Below are 18,704 nucleotides of genomic sequence, written 5' to 3'. Positions count from 1 at the left end.
TTGCACCTGTAGTAGTAAAACAATCGAAATCTCTCCACACATTACATGGTTTTTGCACCGAGACTCTACACTACAGAGCCGACAAGGCGCTCATCGTCGCTCATTTTGAACCAACACGACACGAGTGTCTCACATAACAGCAATGTAATCACGCCGTTTTGACTTGGTTTTGGCAGATACCGTAAGCGCCTTGTTGGCTCTTTAGCGAATAGCCTCTGTAACTTTTTGCCATGTAGCCTGTCATTTGATCTTTTTTTACCCGAAAAGAGAAAATTAGAAAATATAGTTGGCCGAAACTAATTACCTATTAAGCTTTTTGAAACAAGTATTCCTTTTCTGTGCCAACTGCAGTCACGTCCATTCCATCATACCAAATTCTTCCGAACAATCCGATGACATTCCATTCCACAATCCCTAGTAGATTCCATCTATCTTATGGTAACGATTATTGATTACCGATAGCAAACTACGAAAACCTCTTATCACTTCTGAAAATTATTTTTCATGCAAAACCCAATTGAGCCAAACCATACAAAACCATCATTCGAAAAGGCAGCCTTCATCGCCCAAACCACTTCACTTAAAACAGACCCTTACCGCTACCGTCACTCGCCAATGGATATTTCAACCACTCAATCCAGTGGATTTCCGTATGAACACTACCCGACCTGACCGGGAAACGCCGCCGTTCCGCACAATCAGATTTCAACGACCGGTGCTTTTACCGACTAGCAAATATAAAAAAAATAATCTAGCAATCATGTAGATTTTTTTTTCTTTCGACCTCCGTCGCTTCTTCCACGGTTAGAGAACTATTTTTTCGCCGTCTTTGAATGTCGCTGTCTTTTCCACCGATTGCTTCTCCTTTTCCGAGAGGAAAAATCACCGACACTTTTTCCGACGTGCTCGTCCCTAACCGCACTCAGAGACAGTATTGACCGCGTATACAGTAGCAATTCTTCAAATTTTGCTACTTTTTGGGTAGAATTTTTTCTTAAAAACCTACTTTTTCGGCACTTCCAATTGCCCGACGTGATATCGCTTCTGCTCTGCGCTATGCAGCCACACTCTTCTTTCTTTGCATAACACACACACACCAAGCAAGTTCCCGTGCGCACATAGCATGAAATGTTCGTCAGAACATACACAACGGTTCCTCCCATCATCAGACATCAGCGAGCGATTGTTTCAGTGTTGCCAGTTGCGTGAAAACTCTGGTAAAACCGAGGGAGCGCACAGAGCGCACTTTCCTATCATTGGAATATATACAGGTACGAAATGTGTATTTGTATAAAAATCTGGATAAATTCTGGAGATTTTGTGAAAAATCTGTATAAATTTGAATTTTTTGCAAAAATCTGTAATGTGTATATTTGAATTGAAAATCGTTGAATAATGTATATTTTCCAAAAATATATCTGTATTCAGTATAATATTTGACGTTCTCCCAAAAAAAATTTGACCGTCAGTGTTGAAGATCGAAGCAAACTGTGACCAAGAACGGTTGAGCAAAGAATTTAGAGTCTATATTTTTGCGTTTTCCCGATTTTTTTTTGTACATAAGCCGGCAGTTATCGTTACAATTAGAATTGTTGCCCATCTTGACTGTCCGGATAGCGGAGCGCACTGTGCGTGGCTCACAATCTTTTTCCAAGATCCAAGTTCTTGGTAGGACCGACATTTAGATCAATGGATCATCGTTCTTGCTGCGCTGCTTCCCCGGTTGAACTCTGCTGTGCGAGGTGGGTCTCGGTGCTATCAACAGATAAGCACACAGTTTTTTTTTTGTTCCCCTATAGAAGCGCTAGTGATTTTTCAAACTCTGGAGAACGACGATGGACGAAATTACACCTGTCCAAATCTAATAACAAGCCGTCCCTCAGTCTAATATTCACAGTCAATTTGAGAATAGCTCAAACAGTACAGCAAGGTTTGATAGGTATTACCTGGGAGGGAGAAACGGATACGAAACTGTGTGAGTGTCAAAATGAACCATAATGAGCTGTCATTGACTGTCAATTTGAACCAAGGAAAAAATGAGCATTTTTTTGCGATGAGTATCCAGCTTTCCACAAGCGGTAATGGTGAACAGTGCACGCAGCCCATTTTGACGTTTTCTGTAGGTCGGGTAGTTTTCGATTGCAGTAACGGAGTGAAAAACATAAAATTTTTCCAACGTAGCATAGCAACTTTAATGAACAGTTTTGTTTATTATGATCTGCGCATGCGCACGACGAAATTAAAATAACAAAACGCCCATTGTTTGTTGGAGTTGCTACGCTACGTTACGATGTTGTGATATTTTCAACTCCGTTACTGCGATTGAAAATTCCCTGACCTACAGAAAACGTCAAAAAGGGCTGCGTGCACTGTCCGCCATTACCGCTCGTGAAAAGCTGGATTGTTATAACTGAAAGGTATCGCGTTGCTCGAATAAATATTCATCGCAAACAATTTTTGTGTTCATAGTCGTTTTACAAAATATTTTGGTTTGTTTTTACGTAAAATATCAAATTTCATATGCTTTGAGTAATAATCATGCTAGCGTACTTCGATTATTAAACTTGCGCTTCTCTGGTTTTTAGGCTTGGGTTACAATCACGGTCGAACTCAAAATTCCGAAAAAACTTTTATACAACGGCAAGTTGAAAAACACAGACTCGAAAAATTAGTCTGTAAAATTCGCACATTCAGTATTTCTGATGTTACTAAAAACTTCGTTTGAGTCATGCATGCGTTACAGCAAGATAATAGTTACACGCTATCAGAAAACGACGCATGTGCATGTTCTCCGTTTTTGAGTGTAGTATTCGTTTCTCCCTCCCAGGGTATTGTGATTTAATTTAATTGTTGTCATTTAATTTCATATATTTCTCGGATTTTGAATGGCAAAAAGTTAGACAGATTGGATTTTAATAGGACACCTGAATAAATGTCCCATAGCAAGAGATGGCGCTTTTTCAGTGGTAGTAAAATCAAAATTTCTCCGAGTATTTTGCTCATTGATCGAGAATACAGCTATCAAATGTCTTCTATACATTTTATTCTAACTCTCTGGTACTTACTTTCACTAAACGCAATCTATTTCTATCAAAACACATGTTTTTCCTATATAACTCCATTGCATCTATTGGTGGTATTTATTTTGACAACGGCTCAAAATTGGGGCGAGAGCCGTGTGGTTTAAATCAGATGCGCACAATACACATTAAGGTGGTTCAAGGTTGCAAAAAGCAAGTTATCTCTTAGAAATCTTCATACAAATTTAAAATGCAATACGATAAGCGGAGTCCCCAGTAATTGACTTCCGATAAGTTTAGAATTTTTGAGGGCTCAAATGGAAGCAATGAAATTTTGTTCTGGCTCTTTACTATCAAGTTTTAATATTTCCATCTGACGATGAACCGCTTTAATACTCTTAGCCACGCAACGACATCTAGTTCTGGTGTGAATGAAAAAAATCGATAGTTTCAGCAATTTTATAAAAAAAATAACAGGAGGGTTATGTGCAAAGCCATGACCGCGAGTTGAAGTAGAATACTTTTACAAGAAAGATAACCCGGCTGCTTGCGTGTCAGTCATTTTTTCTAGCAGATAAACGTTGACTAATCAGATCAATCGAATTTTACGCTTCAACAAGGATTGATAATTTTTAATAATATAGTAAGTTGCTTGTCATGGTTGGAGCTTGACAATTTTTAAATTTTGAGATGAAATTTTTTTCGGATGTCGTGCTCATGACTGAAGGAAAAAATAATTCAGTACGTTCTGAGACTAGTGATGGGAAATATCGCCCAAAACGGACATCGATAACAATCGATAATTCCGGGGCTTTTATCGATATTATCGATAAGTATCGATAATTTGACAGATAAAGTTTGCGTTAAAAAATTTTTTTTCAGACGGTGATGAAAAAAAAACAATTTCAGATGGTGATGAAAAAAAAACTATGACAGATAATTGAGTTGGATAAATTTCCCATGGAAGGTTATCATGTTAGCTTCCTCACAAAAAATATTACGTCCTTGCGTGCAGCCTTCCGGCAGTTAACCGGAACATTCGCCATGGCGGACGAAAACATGCATGTAGCCATGTTGTTAAGCTCTTCCTTCGTTTTTTTATTAATTCCTCCTCCGTTTTTGTGACAAAATTGTTGGAATAGATCTTGCGCTTCAAGTTTGCCCAGAAATTCTCGATGGGAAGCAGGTGGGGACATTGGGCGGATTCGCCGATTTCGGTACCACATCGATATTCAGCCGCTCCATCTCCTCCAGCGATCGCTTCGAGTAGTTGGCCGACGTAAAATCTGGCCAGAACACTGTGTCTTCGCGCTTATGGTATTTCTTGATGAACGACGCAACTTCTGTCAGGCACTTCGTACTATAAATTTTTCCGTTCACGGCCAGCCCGGAGCGAAAAAAGAGCAACTTTGACACCCCTTTTTCGCTGATTGTTAGCCACAGCCGCACCTTCTTGGGGAACTTGGTCTGTGAAATCAACTTTACCTCGGTGCTCACTTCCTTCGTGGGGGAGGTAAAATACGAAGAACCTTGCTAGTCGTTGCCATCCAGGGTGCAATAGGTCTAGTCGTCCAATACCACTGCCACGTCGCGATTTGCCGGGAAAATCGACTTGACCATCTTATTCAACCGCTGTCGCTGCGTCATTGCCTGCCGCTCCGAGACCAGTGGACGGGACTGCCACTGCATGTATGTCCATATTCTCCAGATGCTTTTTCACTGTTTTAGAGCAAGCACCAACCTCTCGGCCAAGTGCACGCAGCGATTTAGCCACCTTTCCCTCGGTCTTCCTCTTCAGCATCCTTTGAAGCTTCTTGTGGCTCAGGGTCGTTGGCCGCCCGGAACCGGGCTTTCTTTCGATGCTCTGATCGTTGTCCAATAGTGTCAAGATGTTGTAGATGCCAGAACCGGCATACCCGGCGTCCACAAAGTGCCGCACGATGTCCGTTTTTGACGCGGCGGGGTACCATTCTTCGAACGCGCACACTTCACTTTTTTCGCCATACCAGTTAGAGTTTGACTGATAGAGCTGTCAATATTTTTTTTGCTAACTCATGGGTTACTATGATTGATGACGCATGAGTAGTTTCGTCAGTGCGATTAAAGGAAAACCCATGAAAAATCGGCAATTTTTGTCAATTTTTTTACCGCAAACGTTATTCGACAAATGCAATTTTGCTATATAAGTTTGTTAAAAACAGAGACAGTTATGGCTCAAACAGAATGGATACGTTTGCGTTGCGTTGACGTCAATGTGACAGTAAATGTATGGGCTAAATGTCAAATTGCCGCAAACGCAGCCGCAACGAATCGATTGTGTTAAGGCCTTGAATGACAAATCTTACGATACTGCAAATGAAAATTCAAACAACTGGACGAGTTAAACAGTTTGTTTTGGAAAGTCTTCGGGCTTTCCGCCAGGAGTGCTTTCTACAAGTAGTTTCAAGCCGAAGTTCATTTTGAAGGTTGTATAATAAGGGAAATAATTGATGCAGGCAAAATTCTGTCAATTTTTTAATGGCCAAAACTTCACAGAAAATTAATCAATTCTGACAAAACAGGTTTCATTTTACTGGAAAACTGTCCTAGTTTCCCAGTATTACTTGAGAACTGGACGTGACCAAGGGTCACTGGAAATGTTTCGGATTTCCGGAGTGTGTGCCAAAGTGTACATTTTCGCAACGCGTAGAACTTTTTCTGACATTCTGTTTCACTTAGGTTTATATGTTGTCAATAAATCAGAATTTATTTCGGGTTCATTGGTAGCTAAAGCTTTAAAATTCGCCAAGGAATCATCGAGGTATGAATTTATTAAGTATGGGTGTTGATTTTGGCGGTTTTTTCCCTGTTGGTAGTAATTTTCTTTGAGCTTGCAGCACTCTACCAGAAATCAATCGAAGATTGTGGGTGTGAAGGTTTTATAAAACCAAGCAACTTTGCAAACTTGCGTTTGAAAATTTATCTGGATTAACATTTCAAAAGGTCAGATTATTTTCACGCGGATTTTCTCTAAAAGGTTATCTATGCAGATTTTCAAATTACTGTGGTTTTTTACGCGAATTTTTTAATAAAAGCGGTTTATCAAGCGGATTTCTGAATTAACATGGTTTTTTCACGAGGGATGTATCCCCCGCGTAAGAAAACCTAACTGTATTTGAACTTTTCTTATGAATCAATATATCTTAGTAAAAATTATCTGAATTTTCCTTCAAAAATATAAAAAAATGAGTTAAAGATCCTACTCTGAAAAAAATACAATTTTAAAAACAAAAAATGATTTTAGAAAATATCGGTGATCTCAGATTTTTTTAAACGAAGTATTTTAGATAGACAATTAGGTTGCCTAAAGCTTTCTATGCGTTGCAAAAATGTACACTTTGACACACTCTTGAAATCCGAAACATTTTCGGTGTAGGTTGGTCACACCAAGTTCCCAAGTAATACTAATATAATACTGTTTGCCAGTGAAATGAAACCGGTTATCAAAATTGATTCATTATTCGTAAAGTTCTGGCGATTTAAAATTCGAGAGAATTTTATTCATCTCAATTATTTTGTCTACCCCCTGTATAAATCAGGATACTTTTTTGGCGCAACAAATTCGTTGATTTGGATTTTTAGTGAAACTAAAAATTGTTTGTTGGGTAACAGATACTTCAAACTAAAACAGTTCCAAGTTAAACTAAACAATTTCCAGAGAATTACCAATAGTAATTCTCAGTTAGTAAGTTTGTATTAGTGCGATGTATTTGATTTTTCTTTGTTGGCTGTAAGAAATTTTTGTCACCTGTGAGAACTGTCATCTGAAAGAGAGCATAAAAACTACCGAGTGACAAAAAATTCTTACAGCTAACAAAAAATAAATCGTAAACATCACACTAATACCAACGCACCTGGAGAACTCTATGCATGTCCATCACATTATAAGAGTTGGCAAGCCAATGAAAATGCATTTTATTACAATTTCGTATCATTGCTTTTTATGAGATGGTGCAAAAAGTTTGGATAATTTTTCAAAGTACTCCAGTACTAAGTTGTCGAATTCATCTGTTCTTAGGAAACTAAAAACTATAAATACCTTTTTAGTTACCATTATTTCTCAGAAACTCAGTGACACCCGGGGCGAACCTTTACACCACCCCCAACAATGCTAAATCTTGTCGAATAGCAGCACTCAACAAATACCTAGCGGCAAAAGCAACTCCTGGGGTAGGGTAGGTGAGGTCTCCTTCTTTCTGGTCTCCTCCAGTAGCCTACCGCACTGACTTGTGCTCACCCTTAAATATCGATAATTATCGTTAACGTCAAAAAATTAGCGATAATATCGATGACCAGCATTTATCGATATTATCGATAAGTATCGATAAGTTTCCCATCACTATCTGAGACACGAAAATAAAGTAAAATTTATAACTTTTACAAATTTAAAAATGTAAATTAACTCAAGAGAAAACATTAACGCTTTAATCATCAGGTTTTTATTTCATCCTGGAAAGGACAATTTGTTGTTCAATTTAGTATCGGATAAGATGCCGATTACATCTTTGCGTTATCACTGACAGTGCGAACAAAGTATTCGTTGTGATAAAGTAAACAGTGAAATGCTGATATAACACTCAAAACTAGACGGCTCACGTGTTGTCAAAATGAGTCAACTTTTCATTGAATGCATTCACTGGTGCCCACTATCACACAGAGACTGCATTTCACTAAAGTGCCTCACTGCATCAGCCGCTATCGATGCTGAGATCCGTTGCAACTAGTTCGCTATCCATAGCCATGCCACAGTTGTGGCCGCTATACGCTGCCATTGGTATCCGCTGTCCCTGCATCAGCTGGCCCAGCTGCTATAGTTGCTGGGATCCGCTGCAACTAGTGCGCTATCCATTGCTACGCCACAGCTGTGGCCGCTATCCGCTATCGCTGGTATCCACTGCACTGCTAGTGCTGCTGCTAAGGGAGGACGACTGCTGTTGTCGCTGTCTAGAACTATTATGAGCGGCTTCGGCTGAAACAGGCTCTTATATAGGCCAAAAAGCATGTTTTCAATTGCAAGGTATGTGATTCCAATCAGAGGTCGAATTTTCTGTTTTGACAAGGCTTAACTATTTTCAATAGTACAATAGTGTGAAAAATAAAATTACAATTATCTTCATTTGGGAAGAATCTTAGAAGATTTTCCAATCCATTGCTGCAAGAACGAAGAAAATCCATCGAATACTAACCGAAATTGGACATATTTTTAACTTTTTTCGGTTTTAGATTTTCATTTCACATCCCTATGTAGCCGAACTTTCTGAGAGAAGTATTCTACTTCAATAGATACACAACACAACACAATACACAAACAGTTGCGCTCACTGGTGTGATTTATTAGCGGCGGTGTCCCATAGAAGACCTAACATAATAAACTCGACCGTTACTCTTAGGATAATTCGCGATATTAGGATATATCCTAACGCATTGTACATCACGGTTATTCCTGATCAGACTACTAGGCTTTGTAAATATGATAACTTGAGTTTCTCTCAAAGTGAACATCACAAATTTGTGAGTGGTCCGACCGGCCTTCCGGTGGTATATTGGTATAAATCAGAACCACAGCTTGTAGCATAGTATTTATCAGATCACTGAAATATATCACTTAGTGGGCGTTTGCTTGTTGGTTAGAATCGGTTCAAAATCGGGAAGTTGAGCAGTCTTGTGCTCTAGTGAATTAAACCACACACAATCGCTCGCGGTCTCTACAGCATTACTAATGTCTGCTAGTTTAAACCGGTACCAAATATAAACAAACCAAATGTGCATCTCTAATCAGCCAACTGAACGGAGAATAAACCGGTAATAGTCCAATAGCGACGATTATAGAGTACATGTATGATCGCATCACTTATCAATTTACTCTTCCCAACTTACAAAACCTCTTTCCTGTGACCTTTGTGGAGATGCAGAGGTTAACACGGTCTCCGAATAGCAAAGGTCCCGCCTACATCCTTTCCCTCTTCCCACCTGATTGCAAGGACGTGGCCGGCGTCGTTATTGATCCTTCAAAGTATTGAGTCACTAAAACTTGTACAATGAGAATGGTCGGTCACTCCCAGCATAAGATTATTTAGTCCCTAGATAAGTAATGTCGCTGGCGTCGCTGAATTTTTACAGGTTATGTATAGAGTTGATCTGCTTGGGAACGTAACGTCAAACGTCGTTACACTGAACGGAATCGTCGAGTCCTTATTAGAGAATTTATTATTCAGAGGTAAAAAAGTAATGAGAGTTTTAAGGTCATTTTTCGAGGTAAAATCTGATTACTCTCCGCCGGGAATGGGTTAGGGAAACCATATACCTACAAACATGAACTGTTTTACGATTCAGTTTCACACCGTTTAACTTTCGATGTGCTCATCCATAATCTTTCCCAAAGTTAATAACAAACATTTCAACTGTTTAGTGTTGCCCTTATTTGTTCGAACTGCGCAAGCAAAGGGTGATAATCAGTTCTAAAATGATATACAATCGTTAAAAGCTAAAGTCAAGCAATGATAACACATTTATGTGCGAGCAATTTGGTTCAATGTAGTCTGCTTTTTCTTTTGCCAGTTTTTGCCCATAACAAGGCTCAAAATAGAGGTAGGTCTACTAGATCATGATTCTCAAAGCAGTTTTCAAGTCGAATCGCGACAAATCGACTTTACCCAAGAAACATTTTCTGGCTAAATAAGCGCTTTTATAACTAATCTTATTCAGCTGACGGCTGAACATAGGTCGAATAATGTATTTCTAAGTGTTTAATCAGCTTTTAATCAGTCGGTTTTGGAGAACTAAATCACCTATCTGTTACATTCGGCTTCCTAAATAGCCGAACACGGGCTTAATAAGAAATAACTCAGCCATTTAAACGACTTTTATACATGCTTAGCGATTCTGTAGAAGAGATTATTCATTCTTTGTAAAGCTTGTAGAAAAACTCTTTTACAGCCAACAGTAGCTGGCTTATAGTCTATATAAGTGCTTTTTCAGCTTTATTACAGCTATGATTCAAAATATATAATAGTCTTAATTAGACAATTTTTTTTGCTTAGGCGATTCGAACACATCTAAATCTTCCGATGTTTTGCATTTTTGTGTGTATTTTGCATCGTTTATTTTTATATTATTGTTAGTGAAAATTCCATTTTTAGTATCCAATTAATTTACTGCCAGTCTCAAATCTCGAACTCATGCTCATGAGGTTCCTGGTAGAACGCGGTACCGATTCGTCTATCTTGCATACGTATCGATTTAACCCGTATATATATTTCTAGTTTATTTCATAAACAAATTTACATTGGCTGTACATATACTGAATTGTAGCTGAACAAGCGCTTCAGCATTTGTATCATAACCCTTGAACACGATAGAACACGTTTTGTCAAAGTGACGGCCCTCTATATTTGGTCGATTTAATACAAGGCACTATAGAATTTTAATATTAGTGGGTACGGCTAGCCGTGCTGCAAAAACTATCATTATTTTTCGTTTGCACTGCACGTTTCTATTTACGAAGTGAATAAACTAGCGATGATTTCTACAATTTCTACAATTAGGGATACAAATGCCTCGCTTGTTCAGCAACAATTCAGTATATATACAGCCAATGTAGAACTGTTTATGAAATAAACTGGAAATATATGTACGGGTTAAATCGATACCTATGCATGTTTGTCAAGACAGACGAATCGGCAACGTGTTCTACCAGGAACCTCATGAGTATGAGTTCGAGATTCGAGTATTTTTTTTTGGAATTGGAATTGGGGAATTGGATACTAAAAAGGTAATTTTCACTAACAATAATAGAAAAATAAGCGATGAAAAATACACACAGAAGTGCAAACAATTGAAAGATTTAGATGTGTTCGATTCGCCTATACAATAAAAAAATTGTCTAATTTAGACGAATATATATTTTGAATTATATTAATCGTAGCTGTAATAAAACTGAAAGAGCACTTTTTCAGAAAAACAGAATGTACAATTTTAGCCATGGAATTGTCATATAGACGCTTATTTATACTACAAGCCAGCTGCTGTTGGCTGTAAAAGAGTTTTTCATGTATAAAAGTTGTTCAAATGGCTGAGTTATTTCTTATTAAACCCGTGGTCGGCTATTTAGGAAGCCGAATGTAACAGGTAGCTGATTTAGTTCTCCAGAACCGACTGATTAAAAGCTGATTAAACACTTAGAAATACATTATTCGACCTATGTTCAGCCGTCAGTTGAATAATATTAGTTATAAGCTAATAGACCTTATTTAGCCAAAAAATGTTTCTTGGGAAGTATCAAGAAGCGTTTATTCAACCAGTTCGTTTAGTGTTTGATTAATGTTTTTTTTTATTCTCGCTTATTTTTCGTCGGTCTGGTTCCGCCACTGTTGTGGCCAATCACCGACGCTCAGGGAGGCGACTCCACACCCAGGACCCGTTTATTAACGGACCGGCGCCAACGGCTTTACTTCCTCATGCGATGGAAGGCGTGATCCCAGAGATTTTTCGCCTCAGAAAATCTCCCGGTGTCGGCTAGGATTGAATCTAGACCAGTTGGGTTGGTTGTGAGTGGATCACGATTAATGTTGTCTAATAGCTATTTTTTAAACCGAAATAGCGCTTAACCAGCCAACAATTAAATAATGGCGTGGAGTATTCCACAAGTTTTTTTAACCCGAATTTATTGCTTGTTCAGCTGATAAATCAACCTGAGCGTTGTGGCAATCCGTTTCACCTGTATACAGACTTTATTCAGCTATTTTAAAATTATAAGCTTATTTATTCAGCCCAAATGTTTGTTGGGTAATGCTTGGGCTCTTGTGTGCAACATGATTTGCCTCGAATACAATGGGCACACTGACGACATTACTTGAGCCGTTGCGGAACAGAGTGGTCTAAAGACCATTTTTTTCGAAAATGAGTTTTTTGCATGACACGTTTATATTAGAACATTTTGTTTGAAAGAATCCGTTGAACAGAATTTTATCCAGAGATTTTTCGAAAATTGCTTCTCCTGAACAATTTGCTCGATGGCACATAGACCACTCTGTTCCGCAACGGCTCACTTATCTAGGGACTAAATAATCTTACTGCACGATAAATCGGTTTTGCTAATAACCATAGTTTAATCCGAATTTAAGTCATCAGATGGCAGCACTAACCGTTGTAAAGGTGTCGTGGGCAAAATGTAAGAAAAAACTGGAAGTCAGGAATCTTGTTCTACACACTAAGATTTTATTGCCGAGAACTCAACAGCTGATAAATTCAGCGAAATTTTCTACAATTTCTCGGCAGAATTCTCAAGAACTTCGGCAAATGGAATGTCAATACTTGCTGGTTTACGGCAAATCGATATATTTGCTGAATGTTCGTCGAAATATTTTACTGACATTCGTTAAAAGCTTCGCCGAGCTCTATCAGCTGTTGGGAAGTTTGCCGAGATAAATTAAGTGTGTAGTCATCTTTGATGTTGGGACCGTGCAACATTCATTTGTATATTTGAGGTGGGAGAAAAGTTTAAGGATGGATATTCAGAGCCACGAGAGTTACTCAGCTTTGCCCTTTATTTTTCTGGTTTTCTCAGTAAAACTCGGAAAAATTCAAATTTACTCACTGTCTTAGGGGCCATCCACATACCACGTGGACAGATTTTTAGCGATTTTGACCCCCCTCCCCCTCCGTGGACAACTGTTCATATAAATTCTTAAAAAATTGTATGGACCTTGGACATCAGCCAGCCCCCCCCCCAAAGCTGTCCACGTGGTATGTGGATAGCCCCTTACCCCTCGTCCCAAAATAAATACATGGTGTTTTATTTTCACGCGTCTACTCTCTTTCCCTGAACGGAATCTTGACAAATTGCCATAGTTTAGATTGTTGATGTGATCTGTGTTATCGTAGATTCATGGGGAAAATGGAAAATTTTCCATAAATTATTGTTATGGTTGTTATTAATGCGATAATCATGAGTTTCCAAACTGTTCACTCTAGCTTAAATATTTGCCGAACTTTCTAAAATATGACACGGTTCTTTAAATTTTAGACTTTGCCGGTCTATATTTCCAAATAGCTATACTGACGAAATGACATAACTGACATGTGTTTGTTTTGAAGCATTTACGCTCCCGTAACATTTAAAACAAGCAGATTTTAGTTCTAAAATTCAGTGTTAAAATGTCCAATTCGCATCTTTTTCTAAAGTCCGGATTTCCGCGGGCTCCTCTTGCCAATGGTGTGGGTCGATATGTTTGTCAGCTGCAAAGGATCACTCTGAAATACTGCAAAAATAATGGTTCCAGTAAAGGGATGCGTGAGTTTCTGGAGCAGGATTTGCTCGATTTTACCCGTGCCAATCCGGGTGTCGTGGTGTACGTTAAGCCCCGGCGGCATCGGACAGCAGTTATGTCCGCAGAATACCTGAACGGCGACAAGCAGTGGATAAATTGCCGGAACAATACACGAGACGAAATTCGCAAGTGGATCGAAGTGCTCAAGACGCAGGCTAGTGGATCTAGCGACGTTCGATTACGTAAACTTTGGCACACGGAGATACCATCGATTCAGGGACCGTGGACACCGTTTTCTCATCAACACCCGTCGGCGAACGTTGCTGAATATCCGTGCCAGCAATTGTCACGGCTCCAGACGACAGAACCGACGGCCTCGGAGAAACTGGTCGAACTTTACCAGAAACAGTTAGCAAACCGGGAGACGAAAACAACGTAGGAAAACGTGTATAAATATAGAATTTAATAGAAAGTTGTTTTTATTCAACGGCAAGAAGACAATCCCGATGCGAGAAATCTCCTTTAGAATAGATTAGAGTAGAGTACTACTAGTGGCCTTAACAATGATTTTACCCTACTCCAACAAATCATAAATAGAACCGTTAGTTATCTTTAATTTTCCATTTAGTAGTACACTACTAATGCACTATTGCACTGCAATTTTGCGTGGAATCTTTTTTTAATGTTCGAACGCTCTTGTTTTAAGTAGTTTAGAAAATGTTAATAGCATTACAATGAGAAGACAATGTTAATAGCATCAACAGTTTTTGCAACAAGACAGTTCCAGTTTTGTCGATTTTTTAGAATAGATTCTTTTGAGAAATTGAAACCAAATCACTTGGAACAGCTTCTTTACTACGCTGTTGTAGGAAACAAAGTTTTTTTTGTAAGGTTTTCATATCTACCATTTGCACCAATTACAAATATTCGTACAAAATTTGTAAACGTTCACTCAAAAATGAAAATTTTCACACAGTTCCTCTTTTAAGTACTAGAAGGCTACAATAAAACAAACCTGCATTTTTATCAATTATTTAATTCAATTTTATTGAAATGGGACAAAATTGGTTCTGACAGTTACACATCGGCTATTTTATGTACAAAGTACAGTGTGTCATTCTTATCCTTGTTTTGTTTCGAAGACTCGTTTCCTACAAATAGATGCCAATGGGAGATAATTATAAATAAATAAAAAGCATCTGAGTAACCTAAGAGCACATTGGACGTTCCGGACTACGGTTCGTAGACTAAGCTCTCACACCCATCGTCTAGGGTCGCCATCAAACTTTCCAGCCAATATATTTTCCAAACTTCCACTTAGTAACCGTAATTATTTACATAACACTACACACTTTTCGAACTTGAGTTCGCAACTACAACTGCTTTCTTAAAAGTGTACAGGTAAATACAAAAAAAAACACTTGTATAATCTATGATTGAAGAAACTGTCGTGTGCAAGAAATTTCTAAAACAACTGTAGATAGATAGAAATAGAGACCTGTTCCCCTTACTGATAGTGCTGAAAGTGAAATTCACAATACAAACCCCATAAAAAGTAGCTAAGCAAGATGATATATAATAACGGCGTATTAAAGGTTAGTCTCTAATGTGTGAAGGTCTTAAAAAGGTTCATAGAAGGGACATAGAGCAACTTTGAGCAGAAAAATGGAATGTGCACTGATTTTTATTTCTAACAGATGTTGGTTCGCTGGAGAGTGGGTAATTATATACACTAAACTGGTGAATAAGTTTTTTGGCCCACGTGTTGTGTGATTTCTTCTTTTGAATTTTCATAACTCAAACAAAACATGTTGGTATATCATTGAACATGGAGAGAATCAATCCTTGTTAATTCCGGAAGCACTGAAGTCAGTGCTGGTTACCATTGTTTCAACAAACTGTTCTAGTTCGGTTCGTTTACTTTGGCAGACGTCGTTGCGGTCACTGGTCGATGGTTGTGGTCCGGAAGAGATTTGGTATCGTTGGCGCTCAGCACGAAAATCGGCGAACTGTAGTCTAGGTATTTGTCCGCTCCAATGCTCATCATACGGTTACCATTGCTGTAGTGTTTCATTTTGTTTTTGCCCCGCTTCAGCATCACAAACACCACCAAGATACTGATGAGGAAAGCGGAGGCCGTCGCCAGAACGAACACTATCGTTTGGAAAGTGTTCTCCGGGATGCCGGACGATTGCTGCGGTACCGGCAGATTGGCGGAGATTCTGTGTGCGAATCGAGACTGCGTAACGTCAGCCATCAGAGCACCGTGATACATGACGAATGCATGATCGCGGACCATTTCTTCGATAGCAAAGGCGTCGTCCACCTTGTTGTCTTCGATTAGATCGAACCGTAGCGTTACGCTTCCGTCGTTGTTTTCGTGTACTCGGTAGTTGTCAAAGATGCTGCCGATCATCGAAGACAAATCATTACGGAGAACCTCGTACAGATTCAGCAGAAGTCTCTGATGAGGATTGTTCAGGTGGAGCTCGATTTCCACTGCGTCAATCGGGGTGAAGAGACAGTTGCGGAATCCACGCTTGAAAGTACTGGAGAGTGGAAGTTGGTTACCGGCAGCGTCGACACACCAGCAAGTATCTCCATTGCATTGCGTAGATTGGAAGGCCCCATTTTCATCGCAAGCAACGGGGAAAGAAGCTGCCAGCTTAAGAGCTTGACATCGTGTCGTCGAAGGAATTAGCTTCTTACCGATGTCTTCGATGTAATTGCTTCCATCATCGGTTCTGGCCATTTCGATAATTTTCTCAGTCACGGCTGAAACAGATCCAATGTAGCGCGGTTCAGGTGCAAAGTTGGGAACGGTGTTAGCTGCACTGGCGGATGGAACCGTTGGTTCTAGATCCTCATCAATATAATTGTTTTCGTCCACCAGGAAGGTGATCTGTCGAATCAATTCCTCCATTACTGAGAAAAAAGAAAAGAAGTTAAAATAAGAATGAAGTCTAACAGAGAGCTTTCACCGTAACCCACCTGGATCGCTGGATTCTTCTCCACTAGACAACCGCCTTCTCGCCTGACGACTGCTGCATAATGGTTCGCTACCCTTGGTTAGTGAACCCTTCACTGGTGCGCCTTTCTTATCCGCACACCAGCAGACTCCCAAGCTGGGAGTTTCCGGCGTCGTCGTTCCGTTGCTGGGACCCGTCGAACCAAGACATTGCACCGGGCTCCAGAACCCAGTTTCAGGGTCGCAGCGTGGCTGGAACCAGGTACTTGGTTGTCCAGCGCGCTTGGCAGCCATCGCATTTTTCATTCGCAACCGTTCGCACTGCGAAAGCACCGGACAAACTCCGTTGCAAGCTTGCTCGCTGTGGAATAAATTTTTCGACTGACACACGCTGGACCGCGGTAGATTGACGGGAACGCATTTATTTAGTCGAGGACTAAACCGCCATTTTGTGATACTTTCCAAATCATTACTGTCGGACAAATGCATCTCCGAGGCCAGGCAGCTCGATTCGATCGACTCGAAGCAAACATCTCCTGTTGGAAGAATAAATTTATGCATTAATAACACAAAATCCTGAGCTTTACCAAGCAATCCTACTTACTTGTCTTGGCACAACAAGACCCGCGGTTGCTGATCGGGTTTAGCTGACAGATGTGTGTGGAAGGACAAGCGTCGCCGTCCACCTGCGGTCCACATACGATTTCGCGACCACCAGACTTCAGCGGAAGTCCTTCCGGGCAAATGGAATCACGGATCGGTACGCAGATGGGCATCTTGAAGCATGGAACGGAAATGCACTCCACCTGAATGAGCAAACATTCTTCTCCCCGTGGGCAAGAAATTTCCTCACACGGATTCCGACATTCGCACGTCTTGCAACCATTTGCGTCAATTTTATAGCCATACTCGCAGAATGAACATTTCTTCAGTGGACATTCATTTTTCGGGTAAATCTCACAGTTAGGTTGGCCGTCCGAAGTTCGGGTTCCACTCTTCTCATTGCCGTATTCATCAACGCACCAGCAGGTATTTCCTGGACCGCATTGAATTGTTCGGAAACTACCCTCGTCATCACACTGAGCAATGTACTTTTGTTTCGGTGGAACCCCAAGTTCACTGGCCTGGTGCAGCTGTATTGTCTGCAGATGCTGGCATGCGGTTTTAAGTTGTGGTTCAACGCACTGCGTTCCACAGCCATTGGAACAGCATCGTTTGGATCCCTCGCAGTGGGCATCTGTTCTGCACTCATATTCACACGAGTCGGATTCGACATTTTCACTGCCAGGTGGAACTAAAAATGGACACTGTCCAGGCTTTTTAGGAAAGCAAGCTGGAACGGGCGGGCAATATTCTCCCTCGCAAGAAACTTCAACCGATCGACACTCTTGGCCTTCGGGACAGTTTACACTGTCACAAGGATCTCGACATTCACAGGAAGGACATTGAGTCACAGGATCTAGAATGAAACCGTAATCACATCCCATGCGACAAGTTAAATCCAGACATCCGAGAGATTCGCGTAGATTTTCGCACGACTTTCTTGTAGAGTTCATTCCGCGGGTTCTGGGAATCTCCGTGCCAAAATTGTCCACACACCAGCACTCTTCGATGTCGATTTCTACCATCTGTTTCTCTGCTGGGACATTCTTCTTCAACAGCGCGGATGGTTTAACAATTGGTTTGTCCAAATTTGTGTTAGAGTTCTTTGAATCAAGTCGATTAAAATCTATGATTTTGGCCGCTCTACCTTGAACACCGTACTCTTCCGCAGACTCGGTAGCACGCACCATTTGAGCTTCTTCGTGATAGTTATCCACCTTCACTAGTTTTAGGTTCGAGTGCGATGGCTCGCTGCTGGGAACCGCCTCGCGTCTGGCCCGTTTAGCTTCTTCCAGCAACTTTCTCATCTGTCTTATATTGTTTTGTTCTAAGTAGCGTCTCTGGTCACTGCGGCTGACCCGCGTCTTACGACGTATGCACTGTACAGCTTCGTAACCTCCATCCATACTGCAGGTTGGCGGAGGTAAAGCAAGCTTCATACCCTCGACCGTTCCCTCCATGCGATCCGAGAAGTCTCGCAGGTATTCGCACACTGGCAATTGGGATGAAAATATAAGAGGTTATGTTATTGAATTCTTCACTCTTAATAACACTCACTTGATTGCTGACGGGCTTCCATCACCGGAACGGTGTCATTCTCCACCGGACAGCAAACGCTGCCTGTTTCGCCGTGCAATTTCATGCATTTGTGCGTCTCCGGACAGTTGATCGTATTGGATAGAGAGCGTTTGCGGCCATTGGTATCGTCTTCTTCGTCATCGAAAAATGTTCGAATCTGATATTCTCGACTTTTAGGTCGATCTGCAATAGAAAATTGAATGAGTCAGTTTCAACCCTACACTAACT

The 18,704-nt window shown here is 40.3% G+C and overlaps 3 protein-coding genes across 11 annotated transcripts in view; 1 reads left to right on the top strand and 2 right to left on the bottom strand.

Moving 5' to 3' along the window:
• The window catches only part of LOC129719167 (serine/threonine-protein phosphatase 2A 56 kDa regulatory subunit epsilon isoform), a 99,615-nt gene extending 98,500 nt beyond the window's left edge, over nucleotides 1–1,115 (bottom strand). For 2 of the 6 annotated variants that reach the window (XM_055670628.1, XM_055670618.1), the window contains exon 1: nucleotides 598–1,084. The gene's annotated coding sequence lies outside the window, so the exon portion shown is untranslated. Of the gene's footprint in view, nucleotides 1–304; nucleotides 534–591 lie in introns of those variants that run through there. The other 4 variants (XM_055670622.1, XM_055670630.1, XM_055670620.1 and 1 more) reach the window with 4 other exon arrangements.
• A 12,007-nt stretch (nucleotides 1,116–13,122) lies between these two features.
• On the top strand, nucleotides 13,123–13,939 carry LOC129725341 (39S ribosomal protein L43, mitochondrial). Its single transcript, XM_055681036.1, has one exon. It carries the CDS (start codon nucleotides 13,215–13,217, stop codon nucleotides 13,764–13,766), a length of 552 nt encoding a protein of 183 aa, XP_055537011.1. The 5' UTR covers nucleotides 13,123–13,214; the 3' UTR covers nucleotides 13,767–13,939.
• A 404-nt stretch (nucleotides 13,940–14,343) lies between these two features.
• The window catches only part of LOC129725322 (uncharacterized), a 201,751-nt gene continuing 197,390 nt past the window's right edge, over nucleotides 14,344–18,704 (bottom strand). For all 4 annotated transcript variants that reach the window (XM_055681006.1, XM_055680991.1, XM_055681011.1 and 1 more), the window contains 4 exons: nucleotides 18,456–18,659; nucleotides 16,900–18,390; nucleotides 16,319–16,831; nucleotides 14,344–16,252 (listed from right to left, as the gene is read on the bottom strand). In XM_055681006.1, coding sequence (XP_055536981.1) covers nucleotides 15,231–16,252; nucleotides 16,319–16,831; nucleotides 16,900–18,390; nucleotides 18,456–18,659 — 3,230 coding nt within the window. In that variant the 3' untranslated portion in view covers nucleotides 14,344–15,230. The remainder of the gene's footprint in view (nucleotides 16,253–16,318; nucleotides 16,832–16,899; nucleotides 18,391–18,455; nucleotides 18,660–18,704) is intronic.

Source organism: Wyeomyia smithii, chromosome 1, assembly GCF_029784165.1.
Source record: "Wyeomyia smithii strain HCP4-BCI-WySm-NY-G18 chromosome 1, ASM2978416v1, whole genome shotgun sequence".
NCBI classification, from domain to species: Eukaryota; Metazoa; Arthropoda; class Insecta; order Diptera; family Culicidae; genus Wyeomyia; species Wyeomyia smithii.
This window is presented reverse-complemented; position numbering and strand designations above follow the sequence as displayed.